Source organism: Oncorhynchus keta, chromosome 14, assembly GCF_023373465.1.
Source record: "Oncorhynchus keta strain PuntledgeMale-10-30-2019 chromosome 14, Oket_V2, whole genome shotgun sequence".
In the NCBI taxonomy this organism is placed as follows: Eukaryota; Metazoa; Chordata; class Actinopteri; order Salmoniformes; family Salmonidae; genus Oncorhynchus; species Oncorhynchus keta.
Genome location: NC_068434.1, coordinates 44,775,536 through 44,800,731, shown reverse-complemented (window position 1 = coordinate 44,800,731; position 25,196 = coordinate 44,775,536). Strand labels below are relative to the sequence as shown.

Sequence of the window (25,196 nt, the reverse complement as noted above, 5' to 3'; positions counted from 1 at the left end):
CCATCTCGCCTGCTTATCTTCCACTTTCCATGGGTTTGGAGTTGAATATTATGTCTATTAATGTATTTTTAATAATGTTTCGCCTTTCTATGCTTTTTAGTAATAGACTTGACCTTTACCATTCCAATATACAGGAGCTTATAATTTCTTTAGAGGTCTTGCTCACCCTCCAAAGTGCTGCATGCATTCATTCAATTCATTTCCTTGGAAAAGCTCTCAGCCGCTCAGCCGTTACCACGTTGACAACCTACATCGTCATTCATAAGCTTACATTTTTTAAAAGTCAGCTTGCTAACTGTCATTTCTCTCCTACTTCAAACGCAATGAGGGATCTTTAAAATGGCATGGATATTTTTTGGCATGGGATATTTTTTTCATTATGATTTTTATATGCCTCCCTCATTGTCTGTCTGGCATGTTTTGTTCTGACAACATGAAAAAAATGATGTTATTGTTAGAAGTTAAGCTCCCCTGGAAAATACTAGAAAAGAGCATTATTACGCTGGCCATGCAGGATCCATATTGGAATTCCATTACCTGGTTGTGTGTGAATTTGTGTTGTGTAATCTCTCGTGGAAAGATTCTGCGTGTAAACCGAAATAAATCTGTCGGGACTGAATTCGTGATGGGGGAAAAGTCTATAAATAATAATATTTGAATATTATTTTGGCTGATATTATATTGATTATTGACTCTTTGTTTTTTTTGTTTTTTCTTCTTCTAGGTAGCGTTAGTTAGCGCTAGTTGTACCTGACCAAAACGCCTGTATTTTTAATCCTATAGTTTATTCCCCATTTTATTTTAAAATAGTGAGCCCAACATGTTTTCAGCACTTTTATTTCCATGTCTGAGAAACTCATTTTCTCATCTCTCTGCACCAGATAAACAAACACCGGTTGTACAAAACATTAGGAACACTTTTATTAATATTGAGTTGCACCACCTTTTGCATTCATAACAGCCTCAATTCATCTGGGCACAGACTCTACAAGGTGTCAAGCATTCCACAGGGATGCTGGCCCATATTGACTCCAATGTTCCCAGTTGTGTTAAAACCTGTTGTGACCCGGGGGCAGTATTTTCATTTTTGGAAAAAAAAACATTCCCGTAGTAAACGGGATATTTTGTCAGGACAAGATGCTAGAATATGCATATAATTGACAGCTTAGGATAGAAAACACTCTAACGTTTCCAAAACTGTAAAAATATTTTCTGTGAGTATAACAGAACTGATGTTGCAGGCGATTGCCTGAGAAAAATCCAATCCAGAAGTGCCCCATGTTTTGAAAGCTCTGCGTTCCAATGAGTCCCTATTGAGCAGTGAATGGGCTATCAACCAGATTTCACTTTCTCCGTATTCCCGGAGGTGTCTACAGCATTGTGACGCAGCTTTACGCATTTATGTTGAAGAATAGCCATAGGCGGCGACATTGCGCAAGTGGTCACCTGATGCCCCAGAGAGATTCTCGCGTAAAATACAGAGATAGCCTTTACTCCAATCGGTCCTACTGAAAAACGAATTGTCCCGATGGATATATTATCGAATAGCATAATTAGATTATCGAATAACAATGTTTGCCATGTTTCTGTCGATATTATGGAGCTAATTTGGAATATTTTTCGCCGTTTTCATGACTGCAATTTCCGGGCGATTTCTCAGCCAAACGTGAAAAACAAACGGAGCTATTTCGCCTACAAAAATAATATTTTGGGAAAAAAGGAAAATTTGCTATCTAACTGGGAGTCTCGTGAGTGAAAACATCCGAAGCTCATCAAAGGTAAACGATTTAATTTGATTGATTTTCTGATTTCCGTGAACAAGTTACCTGCTGCTAGCTGGACAAAATGCTATGCTAGGCTATCGATAAACTTACACAAATGCTTGTCTAGCTTTGGCTGTAAAGCATATTTTGAAAATCTGAGATGACAGGGTGATTAACAAAATGCTAAGCTGTGTCTCAATATATTTCATTTGTGATTTTCATGAATTGGAATATTTTCTAGGGATATTTATGTCCGTTGCGTTATGCTAATTTGTGTCAGGCGATGATTATGCTCCCGAATGCGGGAAGGGGAGTCAGTATAGGTTGGCTGGATTTCTTTTGGGTGGTGGACCATTCTTGAAACACACAGGAAACTGTTGAGTGAAAAACCCAGCAGCGCTGCAGTTCTTGACACTCAAACCATTGCATCCACTGCCATACCCAGTTCAGAGGCACTTCAATCTTGTCTTGTCCATTCAATGGCACACACACACACACACAATGGCATACATGCACAATCCATGTCTCAAGACATAAAAATCATTCTTTAACCTGTCTTCTCCCCTTCATCTACACTGATTTGAAGTGGATTTAACAAGTGACATCAATAAGGGATCATAGCTTTCACCTGGATTCATCTGGTCAGTATACATGGAAAGAGCAAGTGTTCATAATGGAACCAACACTTTACATGTTGAGTTTCTATTTTTGTTCAGTATGTATGTATGTATGTATGTATGTATGTATGTATGTATGTATGTATGTATGTATGTATGTATGTATGTATGTATGTATGTATGTATGTATGTATGTATGTACACTGAACAATAATATAAACACAACATGTAAAGTGTTGGTTTCATGAGCTGAAATAAAAAATCCCAGAAATGTTCCATAAACACAAAAAGCATATTTCTCAAAAATGTTGGGCGCAAATCTGTTTACATCCTGTGAGTGAGCATTTCTCCTTTGCCAAGATAATCCATCCCCCTGACAGGTGTGGCATATCAAAAAGCTTATTATACCTCTTCTGGATAGGAGGACCCTTCATCTCAATTTCAGCCAAAACTGACATACCCAAATCGAACTACCTGTAGCTCAGGACCTGAAGCAAGAATATGCATATTATTGATACTATTTGAAAAGAAGCACTTTGAAGTTTGTGTAGATGTGAAAATAATGTAGAAGAATATAACACAATAGATCTGGTAAAAGTTCAAACAAACAAAAAAAGTGTTTTCTACATATAGATTTTTTCTTATTTGAAATGCAAAAGACACGCCATTGAGATAGGATGCTGGGGATAATGTAGATGTTGTTCACAACAGGGCAACACGAGAAAGTGAGAGCTACATAATATTTAGTATGAAGTGTCCCTCACGAGTTTCCCCAAATATACCCAAGTGGCCGAATTGGTACATTTTCAAGTACATAACCATAGAGAACATAAAATGCTTTGGTAATCAAAAATTAAGTTTACACACCCAGGAAAATAATAATAAATAATGAATCATTAGCTTCCCTACATAAAAAGGTACTAACATGAGATGTAAACGAGAACACGGATCCAATGCCTCCCAACACACAAGTGAACTATTTAAGATAAGGGTAAGTTAGCAGCCAACACTGATCTAATGTCATAAGTACACACCACTAACCACACACAAAGTGAATACTTTTTTAAATGTACAATTAGAGTATTTACAATACCCACAGTCCTCTACACAAGATAGTGCTGCTTATGCCAAGTCCCATGGCAGTTTCTTTTTGCTGTGAAGCAGAGAGAAGCAGCACAAGTAGTGCAGGTGATGGGATATTTCTTCTGGCAAAGAATACAACGACTCCTCCCCGCTGTACTCTTTTGGCCCTGAGGCACATTCAGGTCTGCAGTTGCGTATTTTGGCAGGTGAACACCACTGGTGGCAGGAGTAGAGGGGACAGAAGGCGCTGCAGTGGACTCTGTGCTGTAGTCGGCAAGCTCCTGGATGAGCAGCACTCTGAAGGCTGCATGTGCATTCACCACAGCAATGTCGATGAAGTAATATAACAATGTATTTTACCATTTCATTGTCTTGTGAAGAAAATTGTAGTAGCCTATCAGCGCGTCTGACATTTCATTGTCTTGTGAAGAAAATTGTAGTAGCCTATCAGCGCGTCTGACATATCCACACCTCCCATGCTCTTGTTGTAATCCTTTACATCATCTGGAATGGGGCCATTTTTCTTGGTCCATGCCCCATTAGCGTCTTGACATGCTTACAATGTGTGTGTGTGTGTGTGTGTGTGTGTGTGTGTGTGTGTGTGTGTGTGTGTGTGTGTGTGTGTGTGTGTGTGTGTGTGTGTGTGTGTGTGTGTGTGTGTGTGTGTGTGTGTGTGTGTATATATGTATATATGTATATATGTATATATGTATGTATGTATGTATGTATGTATATATATGTATATATATGTATATATATGTATATATATGTATGTATATATATGTATATATGTATATATATGTATATATGTATATATATGTATATATGTATATATATATATATATATATATTGTGTGTAACAATGTAGAATATATGTGTATGTATATTCTATAGTGTAGAATGTATGTGTAATAATATGTGTATTTTATATATATATATTATATATATATTATACACACATAATACACACACATACTCATTGTAGAATATATATATTCTACAATGTGGTGTGTGTGTGTGTATGTGTATAATATATATATTTATTTATATAGATATAATATATATTTATTCATATTTATTTATTTATATATATATAAAGATATATATATTATACACACACACACACACACACACAGTTGAAGTCGGAAGTTTACATACACTTAGGTTGGAGTCATTAAAACTCGTTTTTCAACCAATCCACAAATGTCTTGTAACCTTTCTGGCGAAGGGGTTCTGCTAGCGACCCACCTCGACAACATTGTGTGAAATTGCAGAGCGCCAAATTCAAAATATAGAAATAGTCATCTTCATCTCAAGACATCAGTCAGGAAGTTAAAGCTTGGTCGCAAATGGGTCTTCCGAATGGACAATGACCCCAAGCATACTTCCAAAGTTGTGGCAAACTGGCTTAAGGACAACAAAGTCAATGTATTGGAGTGGCCATCACAATGCTCCGGCCGTCAATCCTATAGAAAATGTGTGGGCAGAACTGAAAAAGCGTGTGGGAGCAAGGAGGCCGACAAACCTGACTCAGTTACACCAGCTCTGTGTGGGGAATGTGATGAAAGAAATAAAAGCTGAAATAAATCATTCTCTACTATTGTTCTGTCATTTCACATTCTTAAAATAAAGTGGTGATCCTAACTGACCTAAGATGGGGGGGGTTTACTCTGATTAAATGTCAGGAATTGTGAATAACTGAGTTTAAATTTATTTGGCTATGGTGTATGTAAACTTCCGACTTCAACTGTATGTATATATTGTAAAGCAGCGCCAAAATGCAGGTGTTTCAGCCTAGCTAAGTACTTTCTGTGTTAGTGGGGCAAGTCAGCAGAAAATACGTAGTGTTTGAGCAAAACATTTCAGTTAGTCGATGATTCGTAACTTTTCAATAGATTTTCTGACCGATGCATCTTAAACATTTGAACCGGGGACCGATGTGTGTTGCTGAATCATCCCTATTAAAGAATTTAATCCCATTTGAGGACAGAAGCAGAACAACAGAGTGAAGAAGACTCGGCTCAGAGAACGTTTTCACCCTCTCCATTCTCACTAGCCTCTGTTTTAATCATTAGTTCACACCGTAGCAGAATGTTTTGCAATGGAAAACAAAAACGGCCGTTTATTAGATAAATTCAGGTCGGCCCTTCCCTGTTCTGGCTGTTTGCCCAAGTGGGACCACCCTGACGGTGTGAATGCTCCCATTCGGTTTCACTTGGAACAGAGCAGTTAGATAGCAATCTAGATGGTTTCTCCACCCATCCACTGTTGATTGCATCACCAATCACCCCCTTCAAAAAACATGGTGTGTAACACCATTTTTACGTAATTGTATGATGCAATGAAACACTTTACAAGATCAAATGCATTATCTTTATTTTTTGCCATAGAGAATCAGACAAAAATGTAGGCTACACGCTGCAACATTGGCATATTCAAGTCTGTCTCAATATACAAAACTTCCCCTTTAAGGCTCTCGTGGAGGAATGGTTGGTCACCCTTTATAGCCTATAAAATATTGTAACATTACAACCAAATACTTTTTATGTCTATATATAATAATTCCCTCCAGGGAATTAAGGGTGTCCTGTCATTCCTTGGACACTAAAATAATGTTCAAAAATCGATTCTGGGACAGATCCTAAATTCATACAACCACTGCACATTACTAAATGTGAAAAAACAATGAGGCTGATGCAACAGATCTGACCGTTTAACTTAATGTTGATAACTTTTTAGTTCTGACGAATTTACGAACGCTCAACACCTGTTCAATATGGCCGGTGTCAGTAAACGTTAGCAAAAAAACATAATTAAATTATTGCCAGTAGCGCAGTTGCGGAGAACCAACACTCTGAATAACAAATAAACTGCCTAACCAGTGCTGCTAAGACGAATAGAATGGTCAGGTGAGCGGTTCCCTCATTTGTGTCTGGAAGTAGCTAGCAAGCTAGCCAACGTTAGCCAGTTTGCTTGACTGCTGCTGTTGGGTTGATCCGAGTGTTCTGACCTTACTCCTCCGCCAGAGCGTCCAATGTGGGCTCCGAAACGCTCTGAATTTACAAATGGACAATCTGACAACGAGTTTACGAAAGCCCAGAGTGCACTCTGAGCACATAGTATAAACCAGCTTTTAGTCTTTGTTTTTTTAGTACATGGCCTCACGTGAATATGAATCGAGCCGGTAGGTCACATATTATAAGTGCAACAATGCAGGCTACATGTGAAGGTTCAAAAAGTACATGACCTGGAATACACCATTCTCAAACGTGCACATGAGCGGTTTCCTGTGACAGTGATGAAAAATATCTGTTAGAAACTAAGGAAGAGAGGGAGATCTAAAGATGCATCATCTAGCATGGGTTACTTGCATGACTAGAATTATGCCTTTGGCTGCTGGGCAATACAATTATGTTGATTTGAAAACCAATAGAATATGAGAAGAATGTTGGTTTCAATGGCGTATAAAGTGTTTAGAAAATAATTTCCTCAACATTTCCGTTGTTGTATTTTGGGCTAAGTTACTTTGAAACGAGGTAAGACATGCTTCATAAAATTACAGAAGTCCATGTTTTAAGCAATTAGGTTTATGGTTAAATAGTGTAAGAATGTTGACTGCCGCAGCTCAGATTCAATGTGGGTGTTATGCTGTGCTCACTCTCGGGTGACCATTTGATCTGAACTAACCTTGCCTCTAGTATGTCGACAGAATCAAGCCTTTAGACATTGTTAATTATCCTTCATTATATTTATCAAACATGACTGGTGTTTAGCCCATATTTATGTAATTAAAGTTTTGCTCCATCTTCTGGTGCCTCATGTCAGCATTGGTTTGGACATGAGACTTTTTGACTCGTCTCAGACGAAAACCAGCGTTAATGTCGAGCCCTGGCTGAAATGTTCCATTAAGTTGTTTTGTATCGTGGTGTCAAATGTTTGAAGTTGAAAGATCAAACGAAGTGAAATGTTGAAAAGTATTAGAGGGAGAGGCTATCGAAATAGTACAATTCTGAGAATATGTTAAACTGTGGAGAGGTCAGGGGGTTATGTCCTGATTGTGTCTTTGATCATGGTGTTGTGGGCAGAGGAGAGGAGTCTTTAGATCAGATGCCCTGCTATTCATGTCATAACACACACACACACACACACACACACACACACACACACAAAACAAACACATACTTACACAAACTCATTCATATCGTTTATCCACTATCCTATGTTAACTAGGGCTGGGAATTGCCAGGGACCTCAAAATATGATATTATCATGATACATATGTGCTGATTCGATGTGTATTGTGATTCTCACTATTTTATGTGTTGCGATTCAATATACCAATTTTATTGCAATTTGATGGTCGAGAATGTATCCATACCCTTTATTCCACATTTTTGTTCCAGCCTGAATTCAGAATGAATTAAATGTATGTTTTTTCCCTCACCCATCTACACTCAAATGTTTTGAAAATGAAATACAGATATATCATTTACTTAAGTATTCACACCCCTGAGTCAATACATGTTCGAATCACTTTTGAAAGCAATAACAGTGGTGATTATTTCTGGGTAAGAATGGTACTCTGTCATGTGTTGTACTGGATTAGCCTGAAACCTAACACTTTGTATTCAGGATAAAAAGTTGATTTCTTTGCCAACATTTTTGCTGTTTTACTTTAGTGCCTAGTTGCAAACAGGATGCATGTTTTGGAATATTTTCATTCTGTACATGCTTCCTTTTCACTCTGTCAGTTAGGTAGTATTGTGTAGGAAATACAATGTTTAGACATCAACAGATTTCTCCTATCACAGTCATTCAGTTTTGTAACTGTTTTAAAGTCACCATTGGCCTCATGGTGAAATCCCTGAGCAGTTTCCTTCCTCTCCGGCAACTGAGTTAGAAAGGATGCCTGTATTTCTCGTGACTGGGTGTGTTAATACACCATACAAGGTGTAATTAATGCTCAAAAGAATATTTAATATTTAATGTCTGGTATTATTTTTTTTACCATCTACCAATAGGTGCCCTTCTTTGAGAGGCATTGGAAAACCTCCCTGTTCTTTGTGGTTGAATCTGTTTTTTGAAATTCACTGCTCGACTGAGGGGACCTTACAGATCATGTATGTGTGGGATACAGAGATGAGGTAGTCATTCAAAAATCATGGCAAACACTATTATTGCACGCAAAGTGAGTCCATGCAACTTATTATGTGACTTAAGCAAATGTTTACTCCTGCACTTATTTAGGCTAACCATAACAAAGGGGTTGAATACTTCACCTTACCGTGAGATGCTTACTTACAAGTCCTTAACCAACAATGCAGTTCAAGAAAGGGTTGAGAAAATAAGTACATTCAAGTAAAAGTAGTAAAAGAAAAAGAAAAAGTAACACAGCTATATACGTGACTCACCACCTGGATTCGGTCTTATGTAGCAAAATTTGAAATTGTGTTTTTTACATTGGATAAAAGTAGAGACTCAGAGCTACCAAATGCTATATCATACACTGCATTTGAGGAAAGTAAATGCTGCTTTGAAAGTTGATCAACTTGTAAACTCACTTTTGAGAAAATGGCCTTTGAATGTTTTGGTATCTCATGAAGAGCTCTTCTTTGTCTACTCCCACTTCGAATTGTTCACACCCTCTTAAGCTTTAGTCCCACTGATCTTGTTTTGCTCTCGGAGTGCACACTTGACGCTCTGGCCAATGATTTGTTTACCTATGGATAACATGAAACCAGCTCTGCTGTCAACAATTTCATTACGTTTTTTTTCAGATGTTTACTGACACCGGCCATATTCAACGGGTGTTGTACACACGTCATGTAACGAGCCAGCCAGCTAATGTTAGCCAGTTAAACAACAATGAACAGTGCTAACAATGCCACAGTGCTGGTACCTAATCAACCAGGTTCAATGTTAGCTAGCTAACATTAGGCTCTATCTAGAAAAGCAAATGGTTCTGGGATACCCTTTCAAGCTTAACATCCTTATCATTTATCGCCCTCCAGGTCCCCTCGGAGAGTTCATCAATGAGCTTGATGCCTTGATAAGCTCCTTTCCTGAGGACGGCTCACCTCTCACAGTTCTGGGCGACTTTAACCTCCCCACGTCTACCTTTGACTCATTCCTCTCTGCCTCCTTCTTTCCACTCCTCTCCTCTTTGACCTCACCCTCTCACCTTCCCCCTACTCACAAGGCAGGCAATACGCTCGACCTCATCTTTACTAGATGCTGTTCTTCCACTAACCTCATTGCAACTCCCCTCCAAGTCTCCGACCACTACCTTGTATCCTTTTCCCTCTCGCTCTCATCCAACACCTCCCACACTGCCCCTACTCGGATGGTATCGCGCCGTCCCAACCTTCGCTCTCTCTGCCCCGCTACTCTCTCCTCTTCCATCCTATCATCTCTTCCCTCTGCTCAAACCTTCTCCAACCTATCTCCTGATTCTGCCTCCTCAACCCTCCTCTCCTCCCTTTCTGCATCCTTTGACTCTCTATGTCCCCTATCCTCCAGGCCGGCTCGGTCCTCCCCTCCCGCTCCGTGGCTCGACGACTCATTGCGAGCTCACAGAACAGGGCTCCGGGCAGCCGAGCGGAAATGGAGGAAAACTCCCCTCCCTGCGGACCTGGCATCCTTTCACTCCCTCCTCTCTACATTTTCCTCCTCTGTCTCTGCTGCTAAAACCACTTTCTACCACTCTAAATTCCAAGCATCTGCCTCTAACCCTAGGAAGCTCTTTGCCACCTTCTCCTCCCTCCTGAATCCTCCTCCCCCTCCCCCTCCCTCTCTGCAGATGACTTCGTCAACCATTTTGAAAAGAAGGTCGACGACATCCGATCCTTGTTTGCTAAGTCAAACGACACCGCTGGTTCTGCTCACACTGCCCTACCCTGTGCTCTGACCTCTTTCTCCCTCTCTCTCCAGATGAAATCTCGCGTCTTGTGACGGCCGGCCGCCCAACAACCTGCCCGCTTGACCCTATCCCCTCCTCTCTTCTCCAGACCATTTCCGGAGACCTTCTCCCTTACCTCACCTCGCTCATCAACTCATCCCTGACCGCTGGCTACGTCGCTTCCGTCTTCAAGAGAGCGAGAGTTGCACCCCTTCTGAAAAACCTACACTCGATCCCTCCGATGTCAACAACTACAGACCAGTATCCCTTCTTTCTTTTCTCTCCAAAACTCTTGAACGTGCCGTCCTTGGCCAGCTCTCCCGCTATCTCTCAGAATGACCTTCTTGATCCAAATCAGTCAGGTTTCAAGACTAGTCATTCAACTGAGACTGCTCTTCTCTGTATCACGGAGGCGCTCCGCACTGCTAAAGCTAACTCTCTCTCCTCTGCTCTCATCCTTCTAGACCTATCGGCTGCCTTCGATACTGTGAACCATCAGATCCTCCTCTCCACCCTCTCCGAGTTGGGCATCTCCGGCGCGGCCCACGCTTGATTGCGTCCTACCTGACAGGTCGCTCCTACCAGGTGGCGTGGCGAGAATCTGTCTCCTCACCACGCGCTCTCACCACTGGTGTCCCCCAGGGCTCTGTTCTAGGCCCTCTCCTATTCTCGCTATACACCAAGTCACTTGGCTCTGTCATAACCTCACATGGTCTCTCCTATCATTGCTATGCAGACGACACACAATTAATCTTCTCCTTTCCCCTTCTGATGACCAGGTGGCGAATCGCATCTCTGCATGTCTGGCAGACATATCAGTGTGGATGACGGATCACCACCTCAAGCTGAACCTCGGCAAGACGGAGCTGCTCTTCCTCCCGGGAAGGACTGCCCGTTCCATGATCTCGCCATCACGGTTGACAACTCCATTGTGTCCTCCTCCCAGAGCGCTAAGAACCTTGGCGTGATCCTGGACAACACCCTGTCGTTCTCAACTAACATCAAGGCGGTGGCCCGTTCCTGTAGGTTCATGCTCTACAACATCCGCAGAGTACGACCCTGCCTCACACAGGAAGCGGCGCAGGTCCTAATCCAGGCCTTGTCATCTCCCGTCTGGATTACTGCAACTCGCTGTTGGCTGGGCTCCCTGCCTGTGCCATTAAACCCCTACAACTCATCCAGAACGCCGCAGCCCGTCTGGTGTTCAACCTTCCCAAGTTCTCTCACGTCACCCCGCTCCTCCACTCTCTCCACTGGCTTCCAGTTGAAGCTCGCATCCGCTACAAGACCATGGTGCTTGCCTACGGAGCTGTGAGGGGAACGGCACCTCAGTACCTCCAGGCTCTGATCAGGCCCTACACCCAAACAAGGGCACTGCGTTCATCCACCTCTGGCCTGCTCGCCTCCCTACCACTGAGGAAGTACAGTTCCCGCTCAGCCCAGTCAAAACTGTTCGCTGCTCTGGCCCCCAATGGTGGAACAAACTCCCTCACGACGCCAGGACAGCGGAGTCAATCACCACCTTCCGGAGACACCTGAAACCCCACCTCTTTAAGGAATACCTAGGATAGGATAAAGTAATCCTTCTCACCCCCCTTAAAAGATTTAGATGCACTATTGTAAAGTGGCTGTTCCACTGGATGTCATAAGGTGAATGCACCAATTTGTAAGTCGCTCTGGATAAGCGCGTCTGCTAAATGACTTAAATGTAAATGTAATGTAAATGGATATGAATAGTGTCAGCTAGTGAGCCAGCCAGCTAACATTAGCTAGCTAACAGTATACTTTAGCTTAAGACATATTGCTAGCTAGCTAGGTAAACAATGAACATAGATAAGTAAACAAAGTGTAAGTTCACACACGTCTTGTAACATTAGCTAGCAAGCCAGCCAGCTAATGTTAGCTAGGTAAACAACAATTAACACAATGCCACAGTGCTGGGAGCTAAACAACCAGGTTCAATGTTAGCTAGCTAACATTAGGCTCTAACCAGAAAAGCAATCAGCTCTGGGATACGAATAATATCAGGGAGGGAGCAAACCAACTAACAATACACTTTAGCTTAAGACAGGTAGACAATAAACCTAGCTAGGTAAACAAAGTTTAAGATCACACACGTCACGAGCCAGCCAGCTAACGAGCCAGCCAGCTAACGTTAGCTAATTAAACAACAATGAACACAGTGTCAAATCATGTTACTACCCTGCATGAATACGTCTCTGGGATACGAATAATAACGTCAGCTAGGGAGCCAGCCAACTAACTAACAGTACACTTAGCTTGAAATGAAACCACTTTGTCAAAATTAAAAATGTGTAATATCTGAAAATGTAGCTAACTATCTTACCTGCATGCATCATGGATGTGTCTTCCTGTCAGGAATGCCATACCATAGTTGCCCTTAGTTTGAAGATGTAATTCAGAGACAGGTGTTTTCTCCATCTCTTTAGCTATTGTACTCTAATTCCACTGATTTCAAAACTTGATTTTCCAGAAAGTGGAACGCAACACTTATGCAGCTCCACTACACAATACATTTAAAAAAAACTGGGTTCAACAAGATTACCAACACAGACTGACGAGCTCAAATAGACAGACACCTTCAATATGGCAGACCAATCCAAATTCCTCTCTCGGCATGTCCAGCCCACTCATTATCACAGCCAATCATGGCTAATGAGAAGGTTGCGTTCTTTTTCTGTGGTTTAACCAACAAGGCCCGTAATATAACAATTGCATTTGTATTTACATACGGCATACAAGTTTGTTATAAAGTCACATGAATGTCCGACAAGGCATTTCTGCCAAAAAACACATTTTGATTTATGTTCAAATGGTTCTCATGTGAAGTCGTGACTTGCGACATACGCTTAGTATCCTGAATCGGGTCACATATACAGGGTGTACCGGTACCGAGTCAATGTGGGGGGGTACAGGTTAGTCGAGTTATTGTGTACATGTAGGTAGGGGTAAAGTGACTATGCATAGATAATAAACAGCAAGTAGCATCAGTGGAAAAACAAAAGGGGGGGGGTCAGTGTAAATTGTCCATTAGATTCATTTTTCAGCATTCTTATGGCTTGGGAGTAGAAGCTGTTAAGGAGCATTTTGGTCTTAAACTTGGAGATCCGGTACCACTTGCCCGTGCGGTAGCAGAGAGAACAGTCTATGAATTGGGTGACTGGAGTCTTCGACAATTTTTTGGGCCTTCCTCTGATACCGCCTAGGATATAGTTCCTGGATGGTAGGAAGCTTGGCCCCAGTGATGTACTGGGGCGTACGCACTACCCTCTGTAGCGCCTTACGTTCAGATGCCAAGCAGTTGCCATACCAGGCGGTAATACAACCGGTCTGGATGCTCTCAATGGTGTAGCTGTAGAACTTCTTGAGGATCTGGGGACCCATGCCAAATCTTTTCAGTCTCCTGAGGGGGAAAATGTGTTGTTGTGCCTAGAAATTAAAAACAATTAAGTTACGAGTTGAACTTTAATTAACAGATGAGATATGTTGGCACGACTGCCTTTTTGCATCTCCATCCCAAAGCCCTTGCTTGGAAGTGTACTTTGCCAGACTGCCAAGAACCTTGCCCTCATCCAGGCCAAGGTGGCGAGACACGGTAGTGATAACACCATAGGGCTTGTTGATCTCTGCACCAGACAGGATGCTCTTGCCAGCATACTTGGGGTCCAACATGTACGCTGTGGCGTGTATGGGCTTCAGGCAGAAGTCTTTGCGCTTTTTAAAATGTATTTTAGAACTGCAGTTTCCTCTCTACTATGGGAACGTTTTTTTCCAAAAATGAAAATACTGTCCCCTAGTCACAACAGGCTAACTAGCTGGTTTTAGACCTTGGGGTAGGTGTTCTCTTCCAGGCTGTTCATTTTAGGGTTGAAGTACAGTTTCGGGCACAGGACCTGGAAATAGAGGTTTTCACAGGTCCAAAAAGTCGAACCCTTTCCCGAAATGATCCTGGGGCTTTCTCACCCAGACCGATATGTATAAAATGTTTGTTTTTTAAATATACATAACTTTTCCAAACGGACCAGAGGTCAACAAGACCCTTTCTGTATAGAGCTTGTCAGGGTCACACCCGATCCGATCTGAGTGAGGAAATTAGCAGAAAAGTACTTTTTTAGCTACCTTATTAAACTGAGCTGATAAAGCACGGGAGAGGAGGAGCCGTTCTAGTAGGACAATAAGTGATCAACCAACCAAGCCGCATCGCGTTATAGTAGACTAATAGCTGTCTCTTTTCTCCCTCTCTGTAGGTGGTAGAAGTAGCTCTGAAGGTTAGCCCCGTGTTAGGAGCCCACATGTTCCAGCCCCTGCTGCCTTCTGTCTTCAGAGGGATCGTGGATGGAGAGGTGAGCTACCTGTTAATGCTTTGTACCTGTTCTGGAGCTGGGCTTTGGTGCAACCAGGGTAATTACATTCCAGTAGCTTTCCATAAATTCACGGGTTTTCCAGAAATCCTGGTTGGCGATTTGGGGAAAGTTACCAGCATTTTTGCAACCTTAGTCTGTCTCTCTCTCTTTCTCTTTTTCTCTATCTTATGCTATGGCTCCCTGTCAGAACCTTCCATAGGAACCTTTAGTCTCTCACTCACTCACTATGGGTTCCCCTTATGTCGTTCCCTGTCGAATACTAAAGGACTAAATTGAATGACAGTATAAGCCATTTAGCCTCTATAGGTCACTGTAAACTGAGTGTATAAAACATTATATTATAATTATTATACATTAACTCTTTCCATGACAGACTGATCAGGTGATTTCAGGTTGAAAGCTACTTCAATCAGTGTAGAGGAAGGGGTGGAAATAGGTTAAAGGATTTTGAACCCTTGAGACATGGATTGTGTATGTGTCATTCAGAGGCTGAATGGGCAAGGCAAAATATTTAATTGCCTTTGAACGGGGTATTGGTAGTAGGTTCCAGGTGCCTCCGGTTTATGTGAAGAACAGCAACTCTACTGGGTTTTTCACGCTCAACTTTTTCCTATGTGTATTAAGAATGGTCCGCCACCCAAAGGCCATCCAGTCAACTTGACACAACTCTGGAGTCAACATGGGCCAGAATCCCTGTGCGCTTTCGACACCTTTTAGAGTCAATGCCCTGACGAGTTCAGGCTGTTCTGAGGGCAAAAGGAGGGTGCAGCTCAATATTAAGAAGGTGTTCTTGATGTTTTGTACACTGTGTATGTTTTTTGGTTTAAAGGAACATAATTGACCAACGTCAGTTTAATTATTACAATTCCATTTCGTTCCGTTTTTTTCTTTGAACTCAATGCACAGTTTCTCTCGCAATCGAGAGGGATAGAGTTCAGAGGTTTCTCTACCTGAAAATACATGATATAAGCAATTGATAGTTGATATTCAACAGTCATAAAAGTATGCCTTATTTAATTTGAAGATCTACTGAAATAGTGATTTTGTCAGACAGCATAGGCAGCAGCTCTACAGAGATGATGACTTGGAATTCAATTAAATCAAATCAAACAAAAGTAATTCACACAACTGAAATATTTTTAGTGAAGTAATGTGAATAAATTATAGTTAATAATTTATGAGCGGTAATGGACAGTCACTACCATTATGGGGCTTTTATGAATTGTTTTCTGTTTTACAGCATTCAACTGACAAAATGCATAATCAATTTAATGTTTTTTGAAAATATATCGAAACTGAAATCCTTGATTATTTTTTAATAATCGAAAACGAACCAACCTCAAAAAGCGCTAATTGCTCAGCACTACTGTATGTCAAACTCGTACAATTACCTTGACTGGTTTGTTCTGAAAGCGCTCAAGGTTTTATGCTTTCATCAGTTACCTTGGCATATACTGTACTTACTCATTGACAGTAATACGTACATGCTCCTCTCCACATCGGTGTTTTCAGCATTAACCCTGTTCTTTCTTGTGTGTGTGTTTGTAGCGGTACCCGGTGGTGATGTCCACCTACCTCGGCATCATGGGAAGAGTCCTGCTGCAGAACGCTAGTTTCTTCTCCTCTCTCCTCACACAGATGGCCAGCGAGTACAACCAGGAGGTGAGACACCTTGCCAACTAGTAGAGTGGTGGAATGGTAGGCATATTGGATGTACCATATGGCCCGTAACTCTAACCAGGAGGTTACATCATTTAACTCCCCTCTCCCGTAATTTAGCTTTGTTACCGCCGTAGTACTTAAAGCAACAAACATTTTCCCAAGATGCCTTTTTGTTTAGATGTTTATTTATATTCACCCTCTATTGTCTGTACAACTTTTCTTTAGCGACGGAGAATAAATGAGAAAGAAATTCTGCTCCCCTTCAACAGCAGCCAAAATGATTAAATCACATTCAGTCCACCAAAGTATTCAGACCTCTTGACTTTTTACACATTTTGTTACATTATAGCCTTTTTCTAAAAATTGATTAAATGAATAAAAATCCTCAGCAATCTACACACAATACCCCATAATGACAAAGCGTAAACAGGTTTTCATACATTTTTGAAAATGATCATCCTTGATCATTGATCAACCTTGAGATCTTTCTACAACTTGGAGTCCACCTGTGGTAAATTGCATTGATTGGATATGATTTGGAAAGACAGTCAGTTGCCAGTGCATGTCGGAGAAAAAAACAAGCCATGAGCTTGAAGGAATTGTCTGTAAAGCTCTGAGACAGGATTGTATCGAGGGGAAGGATACCAAAAAATGTCTGCAGCATTGAAGGTCCCCAAGAACACAGTGGCCTCCATCATTCTTAAATGGAAGATGTTGAGAACCACCAAGACTCTTCCTAGAACTGGCCACCCGGCCAAACTGAGCAATCGGGGGAGAAGGGCCTTGGTCAGGGAGGTGACCAAGAAGCCGATGGTCACTCTGTGGCTATGGGAGAACCTTACAGAAGGACAACCATCACTGCAGCACTCCACCAATCAGGCCTTTATGGTAGAGTGGTCAGACGGAAGCCACTCCTCAGCAAGATGGGCCATGGTCAGGGAGGTGACCAAGACCCCAATGGTCACTCTGACAGAGCTTCAGAGTTCCTCTATGGAACTCTTGTGGGTAGATTGATGCATTCATTATAGAATAAGGCTGTTATGTAACAAAATTTGGAAAAAGTATTGGGGTCTGAATACTTTCCAAATGCACTGTATATGCCTGTTTGTCTGCTATGCTAATAGTTTTGAGATGTCTGTGGGTTAACTATCTCTGCTAATGCTAAAGTCACCCCACCGTACAGATCAGGCCCTGCTGGGTGCATAGGCCATCCAGTTGGGATCCAGGCAGCAGCGGCCGAGATTAAGCATGGGTGCCAGTCTTTTGACTTGCGCCAAGTCCTTGATTGTTTTAGATTCTTGTTTGGCTAGGAAACAGCATATGAGACGGCTGAGGCAGAAGGTGAAACGGCTTGCAGCCCTGGTTACTAGCATAAACCTGTGTAAACATCCACATGCCTCTTAGTCACTACGACCTGCTGGCCTACTCTGATCAGTGGATCAGTTTGCCAAACCCTGCTACTTGTTCACAAAAATAAGCACAAGGGAGTTCCAGGAGGCCCTCTGAGAAGCAATTTGGGTCAGATTGTATTTTTATATGGAGCCTATACATGCATCTCTGTTGATACTATACATGCATCTCTGCATCTCTTTTATACCAAAAATTAAGAAAGTGGGATTGAGGGCAGTCTTTCCGTTGTTGACACTGAGGCTTGTCCACAAGTCTTGACTTGTAAAAGGCCTTGCAGTTGAAATGTCGACCTTGACAATTCTCCTTGCAATCCCCTTATCTATGTTTTCCAACAGTATATGCCCCCAGGGTCTTTGTGCAACTTTATTTCACTAGTTTGTGGATTACAGTCAAACTTTCTGGGCTTGTTTGAGTAGAAAATTAAAGGCTAATGGATTGGGAGGGAATGGTTTGGACGATTGATTCCCGACCAGGGGATAAACGCAGAGTTAGGTCTCATTAGGCCTACAAATCTTTGCTTTGCTATAGGGAGTTGGCTGTTTGTCTTTCCTCTGGGTACCCCTTTCCCTGATGGAAATGGAGGATGGAGTTCGCTGGGAAACTCAAACCAGACAACCTCGTGGTCCACCAGGGACCAAATTATAGATGCGCTATATACAGTAGACATACAGTTGAAGTCGGAAGTTTACATACACCTTAGACAAATACATTTAAATTCAGTTTTCCAGACATTTAATCCTAGTAAAAATGCCCTGTCTTAGGTCAGTTAGGATCACCATTTTATTTTAAGAATGTGAAATGTCAGAATCATAGTAGAGAATGATTTCAGCTTTTATTTATTTCATCACATTCCCAGTGGGTCAGATGTTTACATACACGCAATTAGTATTTGGTAGCATTGCCTTTAAATTGTTTAACTTGGGTCAAACGTTTCGGGTAGCCTTCCACAAGCTTCCCACAATAAGTTGGGTGAATTTTGGCCCATTCCTCCTGACAGAGCTGGTGTAACTGAATCAGGTTTGTAGGCCTCCTTGCTTGCACACGCCTTTTCAGTTCTGCCCACACTTTTTCTATAGGATTGAGGTCAGGGCTTTGTGATGTCCACTCCAATACCTTGACTTTGTTGTCCTTAAGCAATTTTGGAAGTATGCTTGGGGCCATTGTCCATTTGGAAGACCCATTTGCGACCAAGCTTTAACTTTCTGACTGATGTCTTAAGATGTTGCTTGAATATATCCATATAATTTTACTCCCTCATGATGCCGTCTATTTTGTGAAGTGCACCAGTCCCTCCTGCAGCAAAGCACCCCCACAACATGATGCTGCCACCCCCAGTGCTTCACGGTTGGGATGGTGTTCATTGGCTTGCAAGCCTCTCCTTTTTTCCTCCAAACATAACGATGGTCATTATGGATAAACAGTTCTATTTTTGTTTCATCGGACAATGACATTTCTCCAAAACGTATGATCTGTGTTCCCATGTCCAGTTGCAAACCATAGTCTGGCTTTTTCATGGCTGTTTTGGAGCAGTGGCTTCTTCCTTGCTGAGCGGCCTTTCAGGTTATGTCGATATAGGACTCGTTTTACTGTGGATATAGTTGCTTTTGTACCTGTTTCCTCCTGCATCTTCACAAGCTTCTTTGCTGTTGTACCAAAGTACGTTCGTCTCTAGGAGACAGAACGTGTCTCCTTCCTGAGTGGTTTGACGGCTGCGTGGTCCCATGGTGTTTATACTTGCGTACTATTGTTTGTACAGAATAACATGGTACCTTCAGGCGTTTGGAAATTTCTCCCAAGGATGAACCAGACATATGGAGGTCTCCCCCCAAAAATTCTGAGGTCTTGGCTGATTTCTTTTGATTTTCCCACAATGTCAAGCAAAGAGGCACTGTTTGAGGAATGTCTTGAAATACATCCACAGGTACACCTCCAATTGTCTCAAATTATGTCAATTAGCCTATCAGAACCTACTAAAGCCATGACATAATTTTCTGTAACTTTCCAAGCTTTTTAAAGGCACAGTCAACAGTATGTACACTTCTGACCCACTGGAATTGCGATACAGTGAATTATAAGTGAAATAATCTGTCTGTAAACAATTGTTGGAAAAATGACATGTGTCATGCACAAAGTAGATGTCCTAACCGACTTGCCAAAACTATAGTTTGTTAATAAGACATTTTTGGAGTGATTGAAAAATGAGTTTTAATGACGCCAACCTAAGTGTATGTAAACTTCCGACTTCAAGTGTATGTATACGTGTGTGTGTATGTGTATACGTATATATATATATATATATATTGTATTTTTTTATCCCATAATGACAAAGCAAAAACGGGTTTAGACAGTTTTGCTATTTTATTCAAAATAAAAAACTTTATTACATTTACATAAGTATTCAGACCCTTTACTCAGTACTTTGTTGAAGCACCTTTGACAGTGATTACAGCCTCGAGTCTTCTTTGGTATGACACTACAAGTTTGGCACACCTGTATTTGGGGAGTTTCTCCCATTCTTCTCTGCAGATCCTCTCAACCTCTGTCAGGTTGGATGGAGAGTGTCGCTGCACAACTATTTTCATTTCAAGTATCTCCAGAGATGTTCGATCCAGTTCAAGTCCGAGCTCTGGCTGAGCCACTCAAGAACATTCAGAGACTTGTCCTGTAGCCACTCCTGCATTGTCTTGGCTGTTTGCTTAGGGTCATTGTCCTGTTGGAAGGTGAACCTTCACCCCAGTCCTGGGAGCTCTGGAGCAGGTTTTCATCAAGGACCTTTCTGTACTTTGCTTCGTTCATCTTTGCCTTGATCCTGACTAGTCTCCCAGTCCCTGCCACTGGAAAAACATCCTCACAGCATGATGCTGCCACCACCATATGCTTCACCTCAGGGATGGTACCAGGTTTCCTCCAGACGTGTCGCTTGACATTCAGGCCAACGAGTTCAATCTTGGTTTTATCAGACCAGAAAATCTTGTTTCTCATGGTCAGAGTCCTTTAGGCACCTTTTGGCTAGCTCCAATAGGGCTGTCATGTGTCTTTTACTAAAGACTGACTTCCGTTTGGCCACTCTGCCATAAATGCCTAATTGGTGGAGTGCTGCAGAGATGGTTGTTACCTCCCTGACCAAGGCCCTTCTCCCCCCATTGCTCAGTTTGGCTAGCCATCCAGCTCTAGGAAGAGTCTTGGTGGTTCCGAACTTCTCCCATTGAAGAACGATGGATGCCACTGTGTTCTTGGGGACCTTCAAAGCTGCATACATTTTTTTTGTGCCCTTCCTCAGATCTGTGCCTCGACACAAACCTGTCCCATAGCTCACAGACAATTCCTTTAAACCTCAATACTTGGATTTTGTTCTGACATGCACTGTCAACTGTGGGGACTTTATATAGACAAGTGTGTGTCTTTCCTAATCATGTCCAATCAATTTAATTTACCACTGGTGGACTCCAATCAAGTTCTAGAAACATCTCAAGGATGATTAATGGAAATATGATTCACCGGGGCTCAATTTCGAGTCTCATAGCAAAGGGTCTGAATGCTAATGTAATTAAGGTATTTTTGTATATCAATTTTTTTATTTGAGAACATTTCTAAAAACCTGTTTCGCTTTGTCATTATGTGGTAATGTGTGTAGATTGAGGACATTATTTTATTTAATCAATTTTAGAATAAGGCTGAAACTTTACAATATGTGGAAAAAGTTAAGGGGTCTGAATACTTTCCTAATGCACTGTATACAGTAGGGTGTATCTCATAAGCTCTACTCTTCCATCAGTACTGATGTGACAAAATAGGTGAGAGCATTGTGGATGAAGACTAATAGCTGTTATGCTTTCACCTGTCCACTTTTTTTCTGTGACTTTGAAAGACAGAGGCCACTTCAGATGACTGATATGCTTGAACCTTGTGTTCTTGCTCTCTCTCTCTCTCGCTCTCTCTCCCTTTCTTTCTCACTTTCTCTCAGATTGGCCAGTTGTTAGGTGGTGTGATAGAGATGTGGGTTGACCGCATGGACAACATCACACAGCCGGAGAGGAGGAAACTGTCGTCTCTGGCTCTGCTCTCCCTCTTACCGTCAGACAACAGGTGAGAGGACACACCTAGCAAATTAGTTGGAGCGTTTCAGCTCTCTTTATTGCCATACCCTGACTCCCATTGGCTGACAAAAAAACACAGGTAGGCACACACACCAGCGTTTTTTCTGCATAGAAATGTATTGGGCGGGACGCTAAAGTGTTTTTTGGGCCGCCTATGTCCAAACAGTGTAAAAAATATATATATAAATACCGGTCAAAAGTTTTAGAACACATACTCATTCAAGGTTTTATTTTATTTTTGCTATTTATGCATTGTAGAATAATAGTGACGACATCAAAACTATTAAATAACACATGTGAAATCATGTAGTAACCAAAACAGTTTTAAACCAATCAAAATATATTTTAATTTTGATTCTTCAAATTTGATTTTGATTCTTCAAATATTCACTCCTTGCCTTGATGACAGCTTTGCACACTCTTGGCATTCTCTCAACCATGATGTAGTCACCTGGAATGCATTTCAATGAACAGTTCTTAAAATGTAATTTGTGGAATTGATTTCCTTCTTAATACATTTGAGCCAATCAGTTGTGCTGTGACAAGGTAGGAGGTGTACAGAAGATTTGGTAAAAGACCAAGTCCATATTGTGGCAAGAACAGCTCAAATAATCAAAGAGAAACGACAGTCCGTCATTACTTTAAGACATAAAGGTCAGTCAATCCGGAAAATATCTAGAACTTTGAAAGTTTCTTCAAGTGCAGTCGCAAAAACCATCAATCGCTATGATGAAACTGGCTCTCATGAGGACTGCCACAGGAATGGAAGACCCAGAGTTACCTCTGCTGCTGAGAGGATAAGTTCATTAGAGTTACCAGCCTCAGAAATTGCATCCGAAATAAACAGACACATGTTAACATCAACTGTTCAGATGAGACTGTGTGAATCAGGCCTTCATGGTCGAATTGCTGCAAAGAAAGCACTACTAAAGGACACCAAAAATAAGAAGACTTGCTTGGGCCAAGACACGCGAGAAATGGACATTAGACTGTTGGAAATCTGTCATTTTGGTCTGAACTCCAAATTTGAGATTTTTGGTTCCAACCACCGTGTCTTTGTGAGACGCAGAATAGTTGAACAGATGATCTCTGCATGTGTGGTTTCCACCGTGAGGCATGGAGGAGGTGTTTTGGTGTAGGGGTGCTTTGCTGGTGACATTGTCAGTTATTTATTTAGAATTCAAGGCACGATAAACCATCATGGCTACCACAGCATTCTGCAGCGATACTTCATCCCATCTAGTTTGGGCTTAGTGGGACTATCATTTGTTTTCAACATGACAGTGACTCCAGACATACCGCCTTGCTGTGTAAGGGTTATTTGACCAAGAATGAGAGTGATGGAGTGCTGTTTCAGTTGACCTGGCCTCCGCATTCACCAATATAGATGGTGTGGGATGATTTGGACCGCAGAGGTGAAGGAAAAGCAGCCAACAAGTGCTCAGCATATGTGGGAGCACCTTCAAGACTGTTGGAAAAACATTCCTCATGAAACTTGTTGAGAGAATGCCAAGAATGCTGCAAAGCTGTCAAGGCAATGGTTGGCTACTTTGAAGAATATAAAATATTTTGAACTGTTTGGCAATAATGACCATTGTTATTTTTGGAGGAAAAGGGGGGGGGGCTTGCAAGCCAAAGAACACCATCCCAACCGTGAAGCACGGGGGTGGCAGCATCATGTTGTGGGGGTGTTTTGCTGCAGGATGGGACTGGTGCACTTCACAAAATAATCAAATCAAATTTATTTATATAGCCCTTCGTACATCAGCTGATATCTCAAAGTGCTGTACAGAAACCCAGCCTAAAACCCCAAACAGCAAGCAATGCAGGTGTAGAAGGCATCCTGAAGAAAGAAAATGATGTGGCTATATTGAAGCAACATCTCAAGACATCAGTTAAAGCTTGATCGCAAACGGGTCTTCCAAATGGACAATGACCCCAAGCATACTTCCAAAGTTGTGGCAAAATGGCTTAAGGACAACAAAGTCAAGGTATTGGAGTGGCCATCACAAAGCCCTGACTTCAATCCTATAGAACATTTGTGGGCAGAACTGAAAAGCATGTGCGAGCCAGGAGGCCTACAAACCTGACTCCGTTACACCAGCTCTGTCAGGGGGAATGGGCCAAAATTCACCCAACTTATTGTGGTAAGCTACCCAAAACGTTTGACCCAAGTTAAACAATTTAAAGGCAATGCTACCAAATACTAATTGCGTGTATGTAAACGTCTGACCCACTGGGAATATGATGAAAGAAATAAAATCTGAAATAAATCATTCTTTATACTATTATTTCACATTCTTAAAATAAAGTGGTGATCCTAACTGACCTATGACAGGGAATTTGTACGAGGATTAAATGTCAGGAATTGTGAAAACTGAATTTAAATGTATTTGTCTAAGGTGTATGTAAACTTCCGACTTCAACTGTAGCTCCATTGTCTTTTATACATACTTTATATCTGGTTTTAGTTTAAAGTGATACCCTAGAATATTTGCAATGAGGCCTTCATCTTTTTCAACGGAGTCATATATACAATTTTTGTCTCTGCATCCAGCATGAAGAAAGTTAGAAGTAGTTTCACTAGCCAATGCTAACTAGTGTTAGTGCAATGTCTGGAAGTCTATGGTATCTACTAGCATGCTATGGTATCTACTAGTTAGCAACTTCAAACTGTACGCAGAGACAAAATAACTGCAAGAAACTGGTAAATTATTTTTCTGAACAGCATGATGTTAACGGTTCATTTATATGCTTTGTCTAAATCTGTCTGCTCTATTGCCTTCTCACTGCTATCTGCATGATCAATCACAGACAGCAACATCTCAGCATGGAGCACAGTTCACAATGCATGTATCTCACGTTAACTTTTTTTCTTTTGACAAAACAGTTATTGTAAAGATATTTTTTTTTATTGCAGTGCAGAGTTTTAAAAACAGCCTATTACTTGAATATAGCTGCTTTAAATCAGTGCGTGTGCAATTGCGGGACACAACAAAAAAGAAACCAATCCAAGCATCACACAGTTCTGCTCCCTTAATGTCTCACTCACTCACTCAATTGCGTTCTGACAGCTCCCTCTACACACGCGTGCTGTGTGCACCTACATAAATAAATGCCTATAAAAACGTCTCTAACTGATGGGATACACAAGCTATATTCCTTGCCAAATTGAAGTTTATCTCAAATTCAAAATGGACTGGTTAACTGAAGTAGGAAAATGTTTTTTCCTGACAATGTAATTTTTGCTTAGGCTACTTTGCAGTTGTCACTAATTACCA

At 41.4% G+C, this 25,196-nt stretch overlaps 1 protein-coding gene across 1 annotated transcript in view; it reads left to right on the top strand.

Annotated features, from left to right (window-relative positions):
• Nucleotides 1-25,196, top strand: part of ipo11 (importin 11) — a 234,524-nt gene that overhangs the window by 140,952 nt on the left and 68,376 nt on the right. The window contains exons 24-26 of the mRNA XM_035786216.2: nt 14,630-14,725; nt 16,295-16,408; nt 21,783-21,904. Coding sequence (XP_035642109.1) covers nt 14,630-14,725; nt 16,295-16,408; nt 21,783-21,904 — 332 coding nt within the window. The remainder of the gene's footprint in view (nt 1-14,629; nt 14,726-16,294; nt 16,409-21,782; nt 21,905-25,196) is intronic.